At 45.8% G+C, this 17962-nt stretch overlaps 2 protein-coding genes across 3 annotated transcripts in view; one reads left to right on the forward strand and one right to left on the reverse strand.

Moving 5' to 3' along the window:
* Window positions 1–14875, forward strand: part of LOC147120485 (retinol dehydrogenase 7-like) — an 83854-nt gene extending 68979 nt beyond the window's left edge. Inside the window, exons 5-6 of the mRNA XM_085986491.1 lie at window positions 13359–13522; window positions 13818–14875. Of these exons, the coding sequence (XP_085842617.1) occupies window positions 13359–13522; window positions 13818–14071 (418 nt within the window). The 3' untranslated portion in view covers window positions 14072–14875. The remainder of the gene's footprint in view (window positions 1–13358; window positions 13523–13817) is intronic.
* Window positions 14876–14957: 82 nt separating this feature from the next.
* The window catches only part of lrp2a (low density lipoprotein receptor-related protein 2a), a 390094-nt gene continuing 387089 nt past the window's right edge, over window positions 14958–17962 (reverse strand). For both annotated transcript variants that reach the window (XM_085986489.1, XM_085986488.1), the window contains one exon: window positions 14958–17111. In XM_085986489.1, the coding sequence (XP_085842615.1) occupies window positions 16935–17111 (177 nt within the window). In that variant the 3' untranslated portion in view covers window positions 14958–16934. The remainder of the gene's footprint in view (window positions 17112–17962) is intronic.

The following is a 17962-nucleotide window of genomic DNA, read 5'->3' on the forward strand; positions in this document are numbered from 1 at the left end:
TGTATTGTATATAGTGCACCGCCCCCTTTCTCCCCATTGGGTGTGTCGGCTCCGCCCATACCTGGCCCTACTTAAGACAAGCCCAGGCTTGTCTTGCAGAACAGCAGACTGCTAGGTGAAGACACAGGCATCTTTCTTTGCTAATAAAAGCCTTGTTTTATCCAGTTAACTTTGAGCCTTGAAGTTATTGAGGTGCATCAATTTTATTAGCAAACTTTCAACGATGGATCAACTTTTGAAACCGGAACGCTTGGATTTGGACCCGCATGCTTCAGATGCATCGGCACGGTTTGGACACTGGTTCCAGTGCTTGGAATTTTTTATGGCCAACTCCGAAGCCGTCACAGCCTCTAAAGCCACCAGAGATGTGAAACGCGGGATCCTGCAGAATCGGGTAAGCCACCGGGTTTTTCCACTCATCCAAGACGCCGCCACCTACCTGGATGCCTGCAACATTCTAAAGGCCCACTATCAGTGGCCTACCAACGAGGTGTACGCCAGGCATCTGCTTGCTACCTGCACACAGCGACCCGGAGAGTCGCTAGAGGACTTTCTAGTCACCCTAAAAGTGCTTGGCAAAGACTGCAAATGCAAAGACGTGAAAACCACGGTATACACAGACCAGCTTATTCGGGATGCCTTTATCACAGGCCTTACCTCTAATTACATCCGGCAGAGACTGCTAGAGAAAACATGAGCCTAGATCTGACACAGGCTGTGGACACAGCGCGATCGCTGGATGTGGCTCAGAAGAACTCTGACTCCTACTCTTCAGGCCGCGCGGCCCACGCCGCCTCTGCTTCCCCGCCCGGTAGCCCAACACCGTCGGGGCCCTGCTCTCCCCCCAGAAGCCCTACGACCGCCGCGACGCATCGGGGCCCCAAATGCTACTTCTGCGGGCAGCCGAAGCACACCAGGAACCTGTGCCCGGCGAAAGGCACCACCTGCTGTAAGTGCGGTAAGAAGGGGCACTTTGGGAAGGTGTGCAGAGGGAACCCCGCAGGCAAACCCGCCACCGCCGCGTGCGCGCCGTGGGAGCGGCCATCTTGGACGCCATCTTGTCCGACCTCATGGGGTCCGCCATCTCGCGAGCAGACATCGTGGACGCCATCTTACCCGGCATCGTGTGGCCCACCATCTTGTCCCGATCAGGGCCCTACAGTGGCGTCGATCACAGTGGACCAGTCCAGACCGCACCCACTATCCAAATCGATGGTGGACATCGAGGTAAACGGGTGCAAGGTTAAATGTTTAATTGACAGCGGGAGCACGGAGAGCTTCATTCACCCTGGTCTGGTACAACGACTCTCTCTAACTATAGTCCCTACGCAGGGCACGATCTCTATGGCCGACAAAACCCAGATATCGACTATTGCGGGTTACTGCGCGGTACGATTGTCCGTTAAAGGCACTGTATATAATAATTTTAAACTGTTAATTATGAAGGATTTATGTGTGAGCGTGATCTTGGGCCTGGATTTTCAGTGCCACCACCAAAGCATCACACTCAATTTCGGTGGGACCCAGCCGCCCCTCACAGTGTGCGGTCTGGCTACCCTGAAGGTAAAGCCGCCTTCGCTATTTGCGAACCTTACCCCTAACTGCCGGCCAATAGTGACCAAAAGCAGGAGGTACAGCTGGGAGGACAGGCGGTTTATCGCGACCGAGGTGGACAGGCTCCTGAGGGAGCGCATTATTGAACGCAGCAACAGCCCGTGGCGCGCCCAAGTGGTGGTGGTGAGGGGTAGCGAGAAGAAGCAGATGGTGATTGACTATAGTCAAACAGTCAACATCTATACCCAACTAGACGCCTACCCGCTACCCCGCATATCCGAGATGGTGAACCAAATTGCCCAATACCGGGTGTTCTCCACTATCGACCTCAAGTCAGCGTACAACCAGCTCCCTATCAGACCAGAGGACCGTTCGTACACCGCCTTCGAGGCAAACGGACGCCTCTACCAGTTCCTCAGAGTCCCCTTTGGGGTGACGAATGGGGTCTCGGTCTTTCAGAGGGAGATGGACCGCATGGTCGATGACCACCACTTGCAGGCAACCTTCCCCTATCTCGACAACGTCACCATCTGCGGCCACAACCAACAGGACCACGACTCAAACCTCGCGAGGTTTCTGAAAACCGCACAAAAACTCAACCTCACTTACAACGAGGACAAGTGCGTTTTCAACACCACGCGCCTCTGCATACTAGGCAGCGTGGTGGAGAATGGGGAATTCGGATGAGACCCCGACCGATTGCGCCACCTACGGGAGCTGCCCCTGCCCAACACTCCCAAAGCCCTGAAAAGGTGCCTGGGGTTATTCTCGTATTATGCCCAATGGGTCCCTAACTACTCCGATAAAGCCCGCCCCCTCTTGAAAGCATCCTCTTTCCCGCTCTCTGCTGAGGCCCATGCTGCCTTCAAAAGCATTAAGCAGGATATTGAGCGGGCCACGCTACAGGCAGTGGACGAGAACACTCCCTTTCAAGTGGAAAGTGATGCGTCTGACTTTGCCTTGGCGGCCACCCTCAACCAGGCGGGGCGGCCCGTAGCTTTCTTCTCGAGGACCCTCCAGGGGCCCGAGATCAGACACTCCTCCATGGAAAAGGAGGCCCAAGCCATCGTGGAGGCAGTGCGCCACTGGCGGCACTACCTAGCCGGCAAACGCTTCACCCTACTTACCGACCAGCGGTCGGTAGCATTTATGTTCAATAATAAACAGAGGGGGAAGATTAAAAATGATAAGATTCTTAGGTGGCGGATCGAGCTCTCCACCTTCGAGTACGATATCATATACCGGCCGGGGGCCCTTAACGAATCCCCCGACGCCCTCTCATGAGGGATGTGTGCCAACGCCACCGGGGATCGGCTACAGACCCTCCACAACGACCTCTGCCACCCAGGGGTCACACGGCTGTTCCACTTCATAAAGTCCCGCAACTTACCCTACTCGATTGAGGAAGTTCGGTCTCTGACCAGGAACTGCCGCACTTGCGCTGAGTGCAAGCCTCGGTTCTACCGCCCTGATAGAGCCCACCTAATCAAAGCTACACGGCCCTTTGAGCGGCTTAGCTTAGATTTCAAGGGCCCCCTCCCGTCCGTCGACCGCAATGTTTACTTCCTGAACATTGTGGACGAATACTCCCGTTTCCCATTCGCCTTCCCCTGCCCAGACATGACCAGCGCCACGGTCATTAAATGCCTCAACAGCCTGTTCTGCCTGTTCGGTATGCCAAGCTATATCCACACGGATAGGGGGGCATCCTTCATGAGTGAAGAGCTACACCAGTACATGCTGTCCAAGGGGATTGCCACGAGCCGTACCACCAGCTACAACCCCCAGGGTAACGGTCAGGTGGAGCGAGAGAACGGGACAGTATGGAGGGCAGTCACCCTAACTCTAAGGACCAAGGGCCTCCCTATCTCCCGCTGGCAGGAAGTCCTCCCAGATGTGCTCCACTCAATACGGTCACTATTGTGTACCGCCACTAATGCCACGCCTCATGAGCTAATGTTTGTGTTTCCCCAGAAATCCACCTCAGGCGTATCCATACCGTCATGGCTCTCCACCCCAGGTCCGGTACTTTTGCGGAAGCATGTGAGGGGCCACAAGACGGACCCTCTCGTGGAGCCAGTGCACCTGCTCCACGCCAACCCACAATATGCATATGTCCGGCACGCCGACGGACGGGAGGACACTGTGTCCATAAAAGACCTCGCCCCAGCCGGTAACAACAGCAACAACGACTACAACAACAACAGCAACAACGACAACAACCACAACAACTATTACCCACCCACTCCACCCACTATTCTTTCATCACCCCCGGAAGAACACCAGCCAACGGTACCCCCACCACCTACTCCTTCAACAACCCCGGTGGCGCCCCCGGCAGAGACCCAGGAGGTCACCCGGGACACCCAGCCGGCACCCGCGGCACCGCAACCGTTACGTCGGTCGCAGAGGACTATCACACCCCCGGACAGACTAAATCTGTAGAAGGGGTGAATGTGATGAAATATGTCATTCATCAGACTCTGTATTTAACTACATATATTGTATTGCCTGCTCCTGTGTCTTCACCTTGTATTGTATATAGTGCACCGCCCCCTTTCTCCCCATTGGGTGTGTCGGCTCCGCCCATACCTGGCCCTACTTAAGACAAGCCCAGGCTTGTCTTGCAGCAGAACAGCAGAATGCTAGGTGAAGACACAGGCATCTTTCTTTGCTAATAAAAGCCTTGTTTTATCCAGTTAACTTTGAGCCTTGAAGTTATTGAGGCGCATCAACTTTTAGTCACCAATGAAAGGTGACAAAGGCCTGCTCCATAATTCTTTTATTCCATAGTGCAGTCTTGTGACCAATATTTTTTTTTTCTTCTTAGGCAGTCCCTCGGAACCGAGGATGACTTGCTTCCATGTTAAAAATTAGTTCTCAGGCGACTGATGAGTCCAATGCGGGACCTACAGTCTCTGACACAGGTGGGGCAGACGGTGGTTGAAGGGGCGGGTGGATGGGGTGCTTGGGTTGACGTGCGCGCCTTCCGCTGTTTGCGCTTGGCTTCCGCTTGCTCCCAGCGAAGAGACTCGAGCTGTTCGGTGCCTTCCCGGATGCTTCTCCACTTTGTGCGGTCTTGGGCCAGGGATTCCCAGCTGTCAGTGGGGATGTTGCACTTTTTCCAAGGAGGCTTTGAGGATGTCCTTGAAGCGTTTCCTCTGCCCACCTGGGGCTCTCTTGCCATGTCGGAGCTCCAAGTAGAGCGCTTGTTTTGGGAGTCTCATATCGGGCACGCGGATGATGTGGCACGTCCATTAGAACTGATCGAGCGTGGTCAAAGCTTCGATGCTGGGGATGTTGGCCTGAGCTAGAACACTGACGTTGGTGCACCTATCCTGCCAATGGATTTGCAGGATCTTGCGGAGGTAGCGTTGGTGGTACCTCTTCAGTGCTTTGAGGCGCCTGCAGTACATGGTCCATGTCTCTGAAACGTGACCAATAATGCAATAGTTGGTACACTGAGGTTCAAGGCCTGTTTTATATTAATTTCGTTTAGAATCATAGAATGATACAGCACATTCAGCTCATCGTGCCTTTGCTGGGTCTTTGGCAGAACTATCCAATTAGTATTTAAATTAATTCACGGCCTCATAATACATTCTCAGTTCTCAAACAGTGTTGCAGTTGTTCAGTGCCTGTATAAAATGGTGGTTTTCCCCTTCAGCCATGCTAATGCTCTTTATTAAAGGGGGCTCTTTTGCATGGTAGTTGTAGCAAGTAGCAGTATATTGACCCCATGATTTGCCCGCTTCGCTTTTTTGTTTGCTTTAGCTACTAAAGCTATTCAGACCGGTTTAAAGTTGCATCCCGACTCCTATCTATATGCTTGCCAAGCGAACTGTAATTGTGCTGTGCCTAAATAAGACTTATGGGTATGTCCTGGGTACCCCTCTCTGTCTACAGCTTCTGGAGGAGGATGATGAGGATCAGTGGAGGCATAAAAGGTGTTCTTCTCCATATGAGCCAACTAGCCTAATCACACTCTTCTGTTAGTACACCATGCCCTTTAATTACCCTCTTTTTCAAGCAACTATTTATTTTCCTTTTAGAAGAATTTTTTGGACTGTCCTATGACAATGTGCACAATTCCCAACCAAAAAACAGGATCTCCACCATTGCCCTCAGCCTAATGTGAAGACTAATGAGCACCATGACCGTGAATTTCCACAGGGTGCTCCCAATCCCGTAACTTTGGCAGAAGATTGGCGGAAACCCTGGGGAAATGGCGTAAATGGGTGTTTTTAGGCATTTATGCTGTTTCTCCGGGAGTTTTGCTGATCTTCTACTGGAGAACCCCTGTGGAAATTCCAGGTGTATTGCATTTTTTCACAACTAGCTTATTGTGCCTCATCCCAAATGAACTGTACTGACTCGTTAGAGCACATTAACCCAAATTGTATTAACCCTAACCATGTATGGTGTTTTACCCTGGTGCTTCCCCTTTATGGCAGTGTATGATGTATGGCTTCTACTTCTTAACCACATAGCCCCAATGGGAGGAGGATGTGAAATGTTTAGCTGCTGTATGTCAGAGTCTGCCTCTAGGGATGAAGGTGGTTCAGGACCTCCCTGTGCTTGGTTAGTAGATGGCCCTGCAACTACAGGCACCACAGGTAGTGCTAGGGTAGCAGTCGAGACCTATATGTTTTTTGGTGACAATTAAAGTAATTTGAGTGGGATTACTAGTGGTGTAGATGTGGCATCATCCTGAGAGATATCTCCATTATCCGTGCTAGGTCCTGCTGCTGGTCACTCCCTCAGTATGCCCAGAGAACTGCATGTAAACAGACCCCTGGACAGCAATAAAGTTACTGAAGTCCTAAATTATAGCTGTCTCAATCGGATTCCAAAACCTGGTGAATCCAGACAGGACAGACCAATGCAGTTTAAAGCCCAAGATCTCTAGAGCCCCAATCAGAGCAACTGTTATAGAAACTATGTTTCAGCTTTGAACCTTGGCTAAAAGGACTCTACTATGGAGTTCCTTGGAGTGGCCAGATTCTCTTTTGTGGTCTATGTTGTGTATGTACCTTTAAGAGAGAACTGCTTTTATACTGTAGTACCGGCAGTGACCACACCTGTATATAAAGCAGTAGCAGGCTTCTGTACTTTCAGTTCCAGCATACCCTCTGTTCAGTAAACACCTCTTATTACCGTTCTCCTGCAGTCCGTGTGTTATTGATGCGCGGACACTACAGTGGCGACGAGCAGGTTCGAACTCACCTGCAGCACTGCATCACCTCACGGGGATCCATCCCTGAAAAGAAGCTTCTTGGAGGTCGAAGCCAGAGCAACGGGCGTCGACCGTGGGCAACTGCCCAGTGATCCATCGGAGTTCAGAGAATTGCAGGGGAAGCTGTGGAGTGCTGGGCCTGGTTCTCCAGTCAAGGTGTCCCAGCAAATCGGGCTGGTAGCAGGTAGTGCGCTGACCCTTCCCGGACTGCTGCGGGCTAGAGCTCGATCGAGCAGCTCTGTAAGGGGGCCGAGCAGCGTCATCGGGAAGAAAAAGAGAGAGGGTGGAGCGCACAGGGCGCGGCCGGTGCTCAAGTGTCTGGCAGCATTGGAAAAAAAGGGAAGGAAAAGAGACACGCAGAAAGCCGCGGGGCGCCGCCATTACCTGTTAGAACGCTAGGAGCAGCATTGGCAGCAGGAGGAAGAAGGAAAAGCGCGGGAGGCGCCATTGTAATCCATTGGAGAAGAAGGAAAAGCGCGGAAGGCGCCATTTTAAACCACCCAAGATGCCGAAGAGTGGCAGCATCACTGTTTTCGATAACGAAATAGAAGACTGGACCATGTATGTGGAAAGAATTGAAGTGTACTGCAAGGCAAATGAGGTGGCCACTGAAAAGAAGGCGTCGGTATTATTAAATTTGATGGGCGCGAGAACGTACGGCCTATTGCGAAATTTAATTACCCCAGCTAAACCAGTGGAGAAAAATTTTGAAGAGATTGTCAATATCTTACAGGAACATCTAAACCCTACACCGCTGCTGATAGCAGAAAGATTCAAGTTCCATAAACGAAACCAGCACAAAGACGAGAGTAATGCTGACTATCTTAAGGAACTACGCAAGTTATCGAAACACTGCCAGTTCGGAGCAGGACTGGCAGATACCTTAAGGGATAAGTTTGTCTGCGGGCTCCAGAGTGAAGGAACCCAGAAACGACTACTTTCGGAAAAGGACCTTACGCTAGAAAAGGCTTTCAGTGTTGCAGTATCCGACGAAGCAACAGCACAGGGAGCTGCGGAAATACAACAGAAACCGCAAGAATATAGCACCAATGAAATGGCATATGGAGCAGAAAAGTGCTATCGCTGCGGCAGGACAACCCATGACCAGAAGGATTGCTGGGCTAAGGACAAAGTATGCAGGCAATGTGGAAAAATGGGACACATAGCACAAGTCTGCAGGTCGGGAAAGAAAACCAACACTAAAAGAACTACTAAGGAAAAGTACAAGAAAATAAAAAAGATGACGGACAGTAGTTCAGAAGACCAGAAGAGTGATAATGACTCCGGGAGCAGGAGACTAAGTTGTCTAAAGTTACACAACGTGATCGCAAAGGAGGATCACCGAACCATTTGGGTCACCCTCATGATAGCAGGGTCCCAAGTAAAGATGGAATTGGACACAGGATCAGCCCTAACAGTCATGATTCGACGAGACTACGAGCGGCTATTCTCACACATTCCCTTGAAGGATACGTCCATTCTCTTGAAGACATATACGGGGCAAAAAGTCTACCCCAGAGGAAAAATAAGGGTGCCCGTTAAATACAACGGCAAGGAAACACAGGAACTGTATCTATATATACTACAAGATGGAGGACCACCATTATTGGGACGTGAATGGATCCGAAAAATACAATTGGATTGGCATTCCATTCAGGCGCTAACTGTGGCTGACAAAAAAGATGACGGCGCCACACCGGGACGACTGTCAAAAATTCTAACTGACGCGAAAGAGGTGTTCCAGCAAGGACTTGGGACTCTAAAAGGCGTAACAGCAATGATAAAAATTGAAGATAACGCAAACCCAAAATTTTTTAAGGCCAGACCGGTACCGTATGCGATCCGCCCAGCCGTTGAAGCAGAGCTGGAGAGTCTGGAGCGTTCGGGTGTGCTGTCCAAGGTGGACTGGAGCGAGTGGGCCACACCCATCGTTCCTGTAATGAAGAAATCATTGAGCAGCACGCCTGGGGAGCCGAAGAAGGTTCGCATCTGTGGGGACTTCAAGGTAACTGTGAACCCAGTCCTTCACACAGTACAATATCCACTTCCGCGGATAGAAGATATTTTCGCCTCACTATCTGGAGGGAAATGCTTTACGAAGATTGATCTGGCCCAAGCGTATCTACAAATGGAGGTAGATGAATCATCTAGAAAATACCTCACGATAAACACTCACAAAGGTCTTTACCAGTACAACCGACTGGTATTCGGGGTAGCATCAGCTCCGGCTATTTGGCAGAGGGCGATGGAACAAGTCCTGCAAGGGATCTCGGGGACCCAGTGTTATTTGGACGACATCCTGGTTACGGGCGGAAATGACAGTGAACACCTTGCCAACCTGGAGCAGGTGCTCACTAGATTACAAGAATATGGGCTACGAGCCAACCGCCCCAAATGCGAGTTTTTCAGGAAACAAATCTCGTATTGTGGCCACGTGATTGATGAAGAGGGGTTACATAAGTCCCCAGACAAGATTGAGGCAGTAGTCAAGGCTCCAACACCGGAAAATGTGTCACAACGGAGGTCGTTCCTCGGGTTGGTGAACTACTACCATAAGTTCTTGCCAAATTTGTCTACAATTCTGCACCCGCTGAACGCCCTGCTGCAAACTGGAGTAGCATGGAAATGGAGTGATGAGTGTAAGCGTGCCTTTCAGAAATGTAAATGCCTAATCACTTCAAAAGAAGTATTGGCCCACTACAATCCATCACTACCGATTCGGTTGGCATGTGATGCGTCTCCCTACGGCATTGGAGCGGTGCTGTCGCACAAATTCCTTGACGGTTCAGAGAGGCCAATAGCCTTTGCGTCACGCTCGTTAACCTCAGCCGAGCGTAACTATGCCCAGATTGACAGGGAGGCCCTCAGCCTGGTGTGGGGGGTGAAGAAGTTCAATCACTATCTGCACGGGCAGAAATTCACCTTACTGACTGATCACCAGCCCCTTGTCTCCATTTTTAACCCAAAGAAGGGCGTTCTGGTGATGACGGCGCAACGGCTGCAAAGATGGTCCCTTTTTCTAGGGGCACATCAATACGACATAGAGTATAAGGGCATGAAACAGCATGGAAACGCCGATGGGCTGTTGCGCCTGCCGCTGCCTACGGTGGGGGAAGCACCTGCAGTGGACCCTGTTGAGATATTCCATTCAACCATAGTCGAATGTCTACCTGTTACAAACTCAAGTATAGAGAAGGAAACCCGAAATCACCCGACACTCTCTCGGGTCTATGATTTGACAGTGAAGGGATGGCCAGCACATGGCGACTCACTGTTGCCAGCATTCTCGCCAAGGAGAGAACAGCTGTCAGTGTGCCGGGGAACCTTGATGTGTGGATCCCGAGTGGTAATTCCACCCAAGTTGAGAGAAAGAGTACTCAATGAGCTTCACGAGGGTCATCTGGGAGGGGCAAAAATGAAGATCCTAGCCAGGGCGTTTGTGTGGTGGCCGGGAATCGATAAAGAAATCGAGGAAATGACCAAGAGAGGCACAGGATGCCAGAAAGTCCAAAACGCTCCACCACAGGCCCCACTACACCCATGGGAGTGGCCCTCATCTCCATGGCAACGGGTACACATTGATTTTGCTGGTCCATTTATGGACTCAATGTTTTTAATCGCCATGGATACACATTCGAAATGGCCAGAGGTCATCAAAATGTCCTCCACCACCACGGAGAAAACTATTGCAGTCCTACGGACCATCTTCGCCAGGAATGGCTTGCCAGAACAGATTTGCTCCGACAATGGACCACAGTTTGTGTCCGAGGATTTCCGGAGGTTTTTGAGGAATAATGGGATAAAGCATTACACATCCGCCCCATATCATCCAGCCACAAATGGATTGGCCGAGAGGTTTGTTCAAACCTTTAAAAAAGCAATAAAGGCGATGTATAATGACAACATACCACTGCAACACAAGGTGGATAATTTCTTGTTTGCTTACCGAAATGCGACACATGCAGTCACCAACCAAGCTCCAGCCATGATGTTCTTTAACCGCGGGTTAAGATGTCGCCTGGACTTGCTCAAACCAAACATAAGACGAGATGTTGAGAATAAGCAATTCCAGCACATCAATGAAAAGCCAACCAGGAGCTTCAAGATAGGGCAACCAGTCTTGGCCCGCGACTACCGAACAGAAAAATGGCAGCCAGCAACGATATGCACATGGCAGGGACCACTAATGTACACAGTGGACGTTGGAGAGAGCATTGTGAGACACCATGCTGACCAGATTCTAGAGTCACAGGAACAAGTCAAACCCATACCACGAGCATGCGCACCTGGTGATGAACCCGAAGTACAGATTGCGTCTACCTCAGAATCAGTGGTATTGGAAGCTGACGAACCAACCAATGACAATGAGCCAGAATCGACTCCGCCACAAGAACAGGATACTCAAGAAAGGCGCTATCCAGACAGGATCAGGAAGCCTCCTCAAAGACTGAATTTATAAATGATTACTTTCAGCTGATGTATATAGTACAAAGAAAAGTGTAATTGTAATTAGTTATTATTCAATTGTTAAATGAATGTTATGTACTGTTTATCTAAAAGGGGAGGAATTGTTGTGTATGTACCTTTAAGAGAGAACTGCTTTTATACTGTAGTACCGGCAGTGACCACACCTGTATATAAAGCAGTAGCAGGCTTCTGTACTTTGAGTTCCAGCATACCCTCTGTTCAGTAAACACCTCTTATTACCGTTCTCCTGCAGTCCGTGTGTTATTGATGCGCGGACACTACAGTCTATAGCTTGGTCAAGCAGCCACATAGAAGTGTACATTGCGAGCTATGGACTTTTCCACCGTCACTGCTATGCTGTGCAGATTGCTTGGTACATTCTTATATAGCACTATTAAATGCTTATGGCAAGCTAGCAAACTGCATTTATTGGCAGGTCTTGTGAGGTCCAAGTCCCTGGGCTCAGCATTTGAAGGAGCCCTTGACCTGGTTCTCCAGTCAGCAGTTTCATGGTTTTTCCACTGCCACTTCTACTTGCACCTCACTTGTGCTCAGTAATTCACTAGCTGTTACCTTCTGCACCTCACTAAGTGAACATCCCAGATGTATTTGTACTGATGCTTACACTTTAAGAACCAGTGATACAGGATGCTTTCAGATGCTAAATCCAGGAATGAGATTACCTTGGCACCTGGCCCTCTTGGGTGCCTAGAGTATCAAAGGAAGGATATATTTTAGAACTCTGACTGTAAGACACTCCTTGATATAGATCTTACATGGCAATACATTCTATTGTGTCCTGCCGCAATGTTGCAAGGGAGTAAATAAGTAGGGGGTTCTGTGGATTGAAAATCAAGATGGTACCAGCCATGAGCTTGGAGAGTCCTCAGTCCTCCCAGTCCCTTTATTGCCTCGATGCCCAGACTCTACAATACCTTCTCTTCATAAGGAGTCAAAGGTCTTAGAATAGCTGAATCCCTTGTCTGTATGTGGCACTGATACATTCAACCTTCTGCTGCAAGTAGATAGAAAAAAGGGGCATATTTTAGAATGAAGAATCTGAGAGAATTCATCATCTAAGTGCCCAGCCCAGCATGCTTCTTATGTGAGTCCCTGAATATGTAGCATGCAAGTTCCTTGTATTGTCCATGTGCGTGGTATTTGTAGCTTGCCACACGGCAAACACATTGGCATGACAGCAATACAGAGTGCCCTAAAAAATATGGCATGTCTGCATATTTGTAAAGTAGATGTACAGTTGTTGTAGGACTGTGCATTTTCCACCACTAAGCTTATAACGAAGTGCTCTTAAGATGCATTGTAAAGCGAGATTGTAAAATTAGGCAAAGTGTGAGTGCACTTACTTTAACTACATTCTAGGAAACAGCAAATCTCTGTGACAGACCTTCCCTTTTGTTCTTTCCTCCCCTCCCCCCTTTCCCTGCCCCTGCACTTGCTTAAAAACCTGTTCCATCTCCAGCTTTTTCCCAGTTCTGACGAAGGGTCATCGACCTGAAACATTAACTCTCTAGCTTACAGGTACTCAGGTCATGCAGGCACACACAGTACCCAAGGAGTATTGTCATTGCTTTAGTGACAATACTGAACCTCAGTTACTCCAAAAAGAAATAAAGATTTTAAATCATTTTCTTCAGAGCGAAAATTTCCTCAGGGTGCATTTACATTGCAACCGTTGTGGTTCAGTGTGACTGCAGCTAGAATCCAGTGTCAGGGCTTAACTGGACACTGAAACAAAGCAATGAGACTCTCTGGAGTAGGAAGTATGACTCTGTTTCAGTCAGTTTGTCTTTCACATTAGATTTAGAGTCCAATTTTCATATTGTGCGAAGCAGTTTGGGCTTCCCAATGATGATAAACTTAAAGTATGAATGCACCTTCTGAGAACGTGACACTTAGCTATTTGATCAATGTTAAAATCATAAATAGCCATAAGAAAAGGAGCAAAATAGGGTTAGAGTATTCTTGGAGAGAGTTATTTTGCCTGTCCTGCTTCCTCTTCCAGCTTAACATGCTTTGCCACAGCATTTGCTAATACCTTTGGAAGAGTAAATCAAACTAAACTCTGTGATTTTCTGTCTAGGAGGGATATGCAGCATTTTGGAATGAAAGTCAGCATTATTGAACCAGGTTTCTTTAAGACAGAAACTACAAACTTAAAACTCATTGAGAAAGATCTTCTACAGCTTTGGGAGCGACTCACTCCTGAGACCAGGGATCACTACGGGCCAAAGTATTTTGATAAATGTAAGTATGTTTATTAATAACTGATTTGTTCTTAATACATGAATCAAGATCCCTATTTACAGAAGTGTCCTGTTGTGACTGATCTGTTATTTGATCATTTTAGTACTTTAGTATTTTAAATGCATAGTTTTGTTTTCAATGTGTTAATGTAGGTTGCTTTATTTGCTAACTCACCGTTAAAGCTGAAACTTCAATTGCAACAAAGTGCAATTCTTATTCACAAAATACTATCATCCTATTCAATCAGCTGTGAACTCTTCCAGTATAACCTGCGAGTGCTTGTTTTCTATTCCAGACATTAAAGTGCAGCGGTTTTCAATGCTCTCGCTGTGTTCTACTGACCTTGAGAAAGTCACTAGCTGCATGGACCATGCTCTGACAGCCAAGTATCCACGGACACGTTATAGCGCTGGATGGGATGCTAAGTTTTTCTGGATCCCTATCTCCTATGCACCATCATTTATAGCAGACTACATGCTGTGTTTGTTGTTACCTACCCCTGCATATAGTCTGAGAAAATCAAAAGCCAGGAACATAGTTGATGTATAATTACTATAATAGAATTGTACATTATACTGACAGACACTAGATATAACATTAATATCAGATAACTAGTGGCTGCGAAGGGGGATGGAATTAGTGGCAAAGGTACACCATTTAAAATCAGACAGGGAATGGGTGGTCGATCCACTACCACCAGTTTTCCATCCCTGCCGAGATTGATCAGTTCCCCTGATGAGTCTGGGCATTGCATGGTGCGGACAGCATTAGGTTTGGCTGCAAAGCCCTCCATTTCCTTTTGACATGAAAATCTAAATACCCATAAGTTTTATTGGCAAACTTGTGTTGCACACTTTTGACAAATAAACTATCAAATTGAATGAGGTTGCTAATTGGTTAGATATAAAGAGACACAACTAAGATTCAACCTGTGACATAGTTAGTGGTTAAATGCTTAGTTAGCACAAGGCTGACAATAAACTAAGATTCATATGTAATCAGACTTCAAAAATAATAAACATTACTATGATTCATCTAAAGAACCAATTACTTGTCAGGATTTCTAAAGCTCACTTTTGATCTCGTAATCTGAATGATTCACTGGAAATATATAGCATTCTAATTATTCGGACGAAGAATTTGTTCCAGCAAGAAATTGTTACAGAAGAATATCCTTGTGGAAATATTGACAAAAATATTGTTCATCTTCTTTTCGTATGGCAGTTTGAAAAGCAACATTAAATGTCGACACCCAGGTTGATCATCTGCTCTATGGCCTCTGGCGATACGGTGTGAATAGAAGCTATTCCACCAGGTAATTATCTTAGCAAGCACCATTCATGAAAATAATTAACAGAGAATTTCTCCCAAGGAGATGTGTTTCAAAGGATTTCCCCCCAAAATTTCCCTTTATAAAAAGCATTAAACGATAAAGTATGATAAAATAACAACATTTATTAGATTTGCTCAGCAGTAGATTTTTTCCAGTGACAAATATTTTTTCTGATCAAAGTACAATATAACTTCCACCCTAATTAGAATACATCCATCAAAATTAACAGACAAAGGATTCTAAAAGCTCCAATTTCTTATGATGTAAATATATAACTATAATCACATTAAGTACAATCAATATTGAGTAGATGTGCAGGCCTTTAACTAATAAATTTAGGCAGCTAGTCTAGGCCATTTACAGGACAATGCCAGTTGGAATTGTACTTCAGTGTGAAGTAAGCCAAGATGAACGGTCATCCCAATCATTCCTTGAAGCATGAAGGATAGGATATGAGATCACATCTGGCCCTAATCATTTTAGAGTTGATCACGTGAGGTATATATTTACAGTGGAATCTGTATTAAGTCACCTGCATCCACTGCTACATTTCCCATTAGTTCTATTTTCCTTTAGTTTAATTGCATTTTCTTTTCACTTGCAGTCAATTGTAATTAAAGAAATACCTGACAATCCCAGACCACTTTTATCAAGAGTCTGTTTGCTCCAGTAGTTAAAGAGAGCAGAAAAATTACCAAGGGTATAAGATGGGCAAAGCTGACGTTTTTGCTCACATTCGTGACTGGAGCAGAATAAACTAATTTCGTTTGGTTCCTTTGAAAGCTTTCATGGTCAGAATTATATCTTTTCCACAGATGTTTCGCTCACTCCACATATACTTTTTTTTTAAAGACATGGAGCTAGGAACAAACTGCCCTTCCTCTCTGGTTTCAAGCTTTGATCGGCAGGAACCAGGGTTCAATCTAAGTCAGTGAATATAATTCTCTATCCCTGCTGCAATAAGGTAAATTATTATTATTTTTTTAAATGGATGGCACATGGAATCGTTTCCTCAATGACAGATACTTTAAAAAAAATCTGTTCCTATATCTTCTCTAATAAAAAGGAGCTGTGAAGCAACTGCTGTCATTGTTTAGCCTAATAGATGACTTTATTGTCTTCAGATTATGTATTTTACCAGGCTTCTACCATAAGTTCTGTAGTTACCATTTTTGTACATGACACATTAGTGTTCTAGAGTGCTTTCCCTTAAACTGTTGGGTCCTACTCCCATCATTGCAACAGGCTGCTGAATTACAACTAATTAAAAAAAAAAGGGACAAAATGAAATTGTTTACATTTCAGAAGAAACTTTCATCAGAATTAACAGCATGAAACAATTCTGCAACAGAAAATTCTTATGAACATTTCATTCTGAATTCCAGATAATGGATTGGACTTTTTTGCTTTCCTGGCGTGGAGAGTACCTAGATTACCCATCCAGCTTTCTGTGATTAGCAGTTGGTACTGCTTAGTTTGAGTGACCATTTAATACAGGTTTCACTGTATACAAATAATTGAAATGCAAAAACTCCAGTGTACATACTTTATATTAGATATGTATTCTGCCATTTTGTTTTTTTATCAAAATATGTTGGTGAAGAATTCCTTCACACAGCAAGATCAGTAGTTTTCACATTTAGAATTACCTTTTTAAAATTAAAATCAGTAGTCTCACCTCAATCTTCAGGTTTCCACAGATTGCAACCTTCAATATAAATCAGCTTTACCCTTGGCAACATTATTGACATAATTTCTTAAAAATTTACAAATGTACAACATATTTATAGCATTACATATCTCATACTTTTACATAAGTCCAGTGCAAAGAAATACATAAAGTACCTCTGGATTAAAAAGTCTTCACAGACAAAAAAAAGATAAAAGTTGGCATAAAATATTGCTGAAGGCAAAGGAACAGACAGACCACCTCTTATAACAGCTATTGGCTCATACTAATTATCTTTAAAAGGTTTCTTATACCTAAATATTTCTGACATATCCAAATATGCTGGCTGTATATAAAAATATAATATATCATAGGAAAGTCTGTCTCTTTTTCTCCAGTTAAGTATTGAATTATGCATTTGAATCCTCTTTGACAAGAGTAGCTGTATCTTTGAAAGTATTCTCTGTAGGACTATATGTTGAAGGCTCATCTTTTTTTGATGATGACTTACTTGGAGGTAATCCAAAAGTATGAGAAGTGGCAGAGGCTTCTCCAAGTGGATTATTTGCCTGTTGCTGTTTCTGGCTCTAGGAAGTAGAAAGAAAGCACCCATGCATTATAACTTTATTACACAAAATCTATTAAGTAAACTACCGTAAGTAAAATCTCCTTTAAGAATATCCATTATTGGATTGCTTTCTACATTATCAATATAGGACATTACAGACTAGTCAATTCAATTAAATTAAACAATGTCTTCATCTTTTGGTACAACTTCATCATTGCTTTCCCGCTGAAGTGCAGATGGCAAAGGCAGGGCTCTTCTGACATGCCCAATTCGTTGTGCTTGGATCGTATGATATAGTTCCTGAGCTGCCTGCAGGTGTGTGTCAAGCACCTGCCGTGCCAGTGCACCTGCCTCTTTGCCCTCCTCACGAGCGCTAATGTTCAAAATTCAGTAATTTGCCAGAAACCGCAGCCAGAATGCACCCACGCTAATTTGGAAACCTTGCCTTAAATGGTGGAGTTCTTCAACAAACAGCGTGTAGGCCTCCCAGTGCCCATTTTATATAGGTGCTCAGCAAATTCAGGGCTGTGGAGCAAAAATAATGGGGAATCCAGAGTGGGACCAATGTACATTAATTTGTAGTGTGTAAAGATGTTCATGCAGGCACAAAGCACTGCCTTCCAATCTTAAAAAGAAAATTCTCCTATGGAATTGGAAGTTCAGAGCAGAGTGCACTGATGCTTATTCTCCTGATTCTGTGGACTGTGTACTGCTAGAGAGGGATCACATTCCAATTTTTCCACCACAGAATTGGCCAAAGTGTTAAAATACAACAAAAAATATAGGAGCAACTATTCCATAATTAACTCCTTTATAAAAAGATGTACTTAAAAAAAATGTACTGGCTTGATTATACAAGATGTTCATTTT

The sequence above is a fragment of the Somniosus microcephalus genome, chromosome 4 (genome assembly GCF_052327205.1).
Source record: "Somniosus microcephalus isolate GS21.2 chromosome 4, FLI_Smic_1.0, whole genome shotgun sequence".
In the NCBI taxonomy this organism is placed as follows: Eukaryota; Metazoa; Chordata; class Chondrichthyes; order Squaliformes; family Somniosidae; genus Somniosus; species Somniosus microcephalus.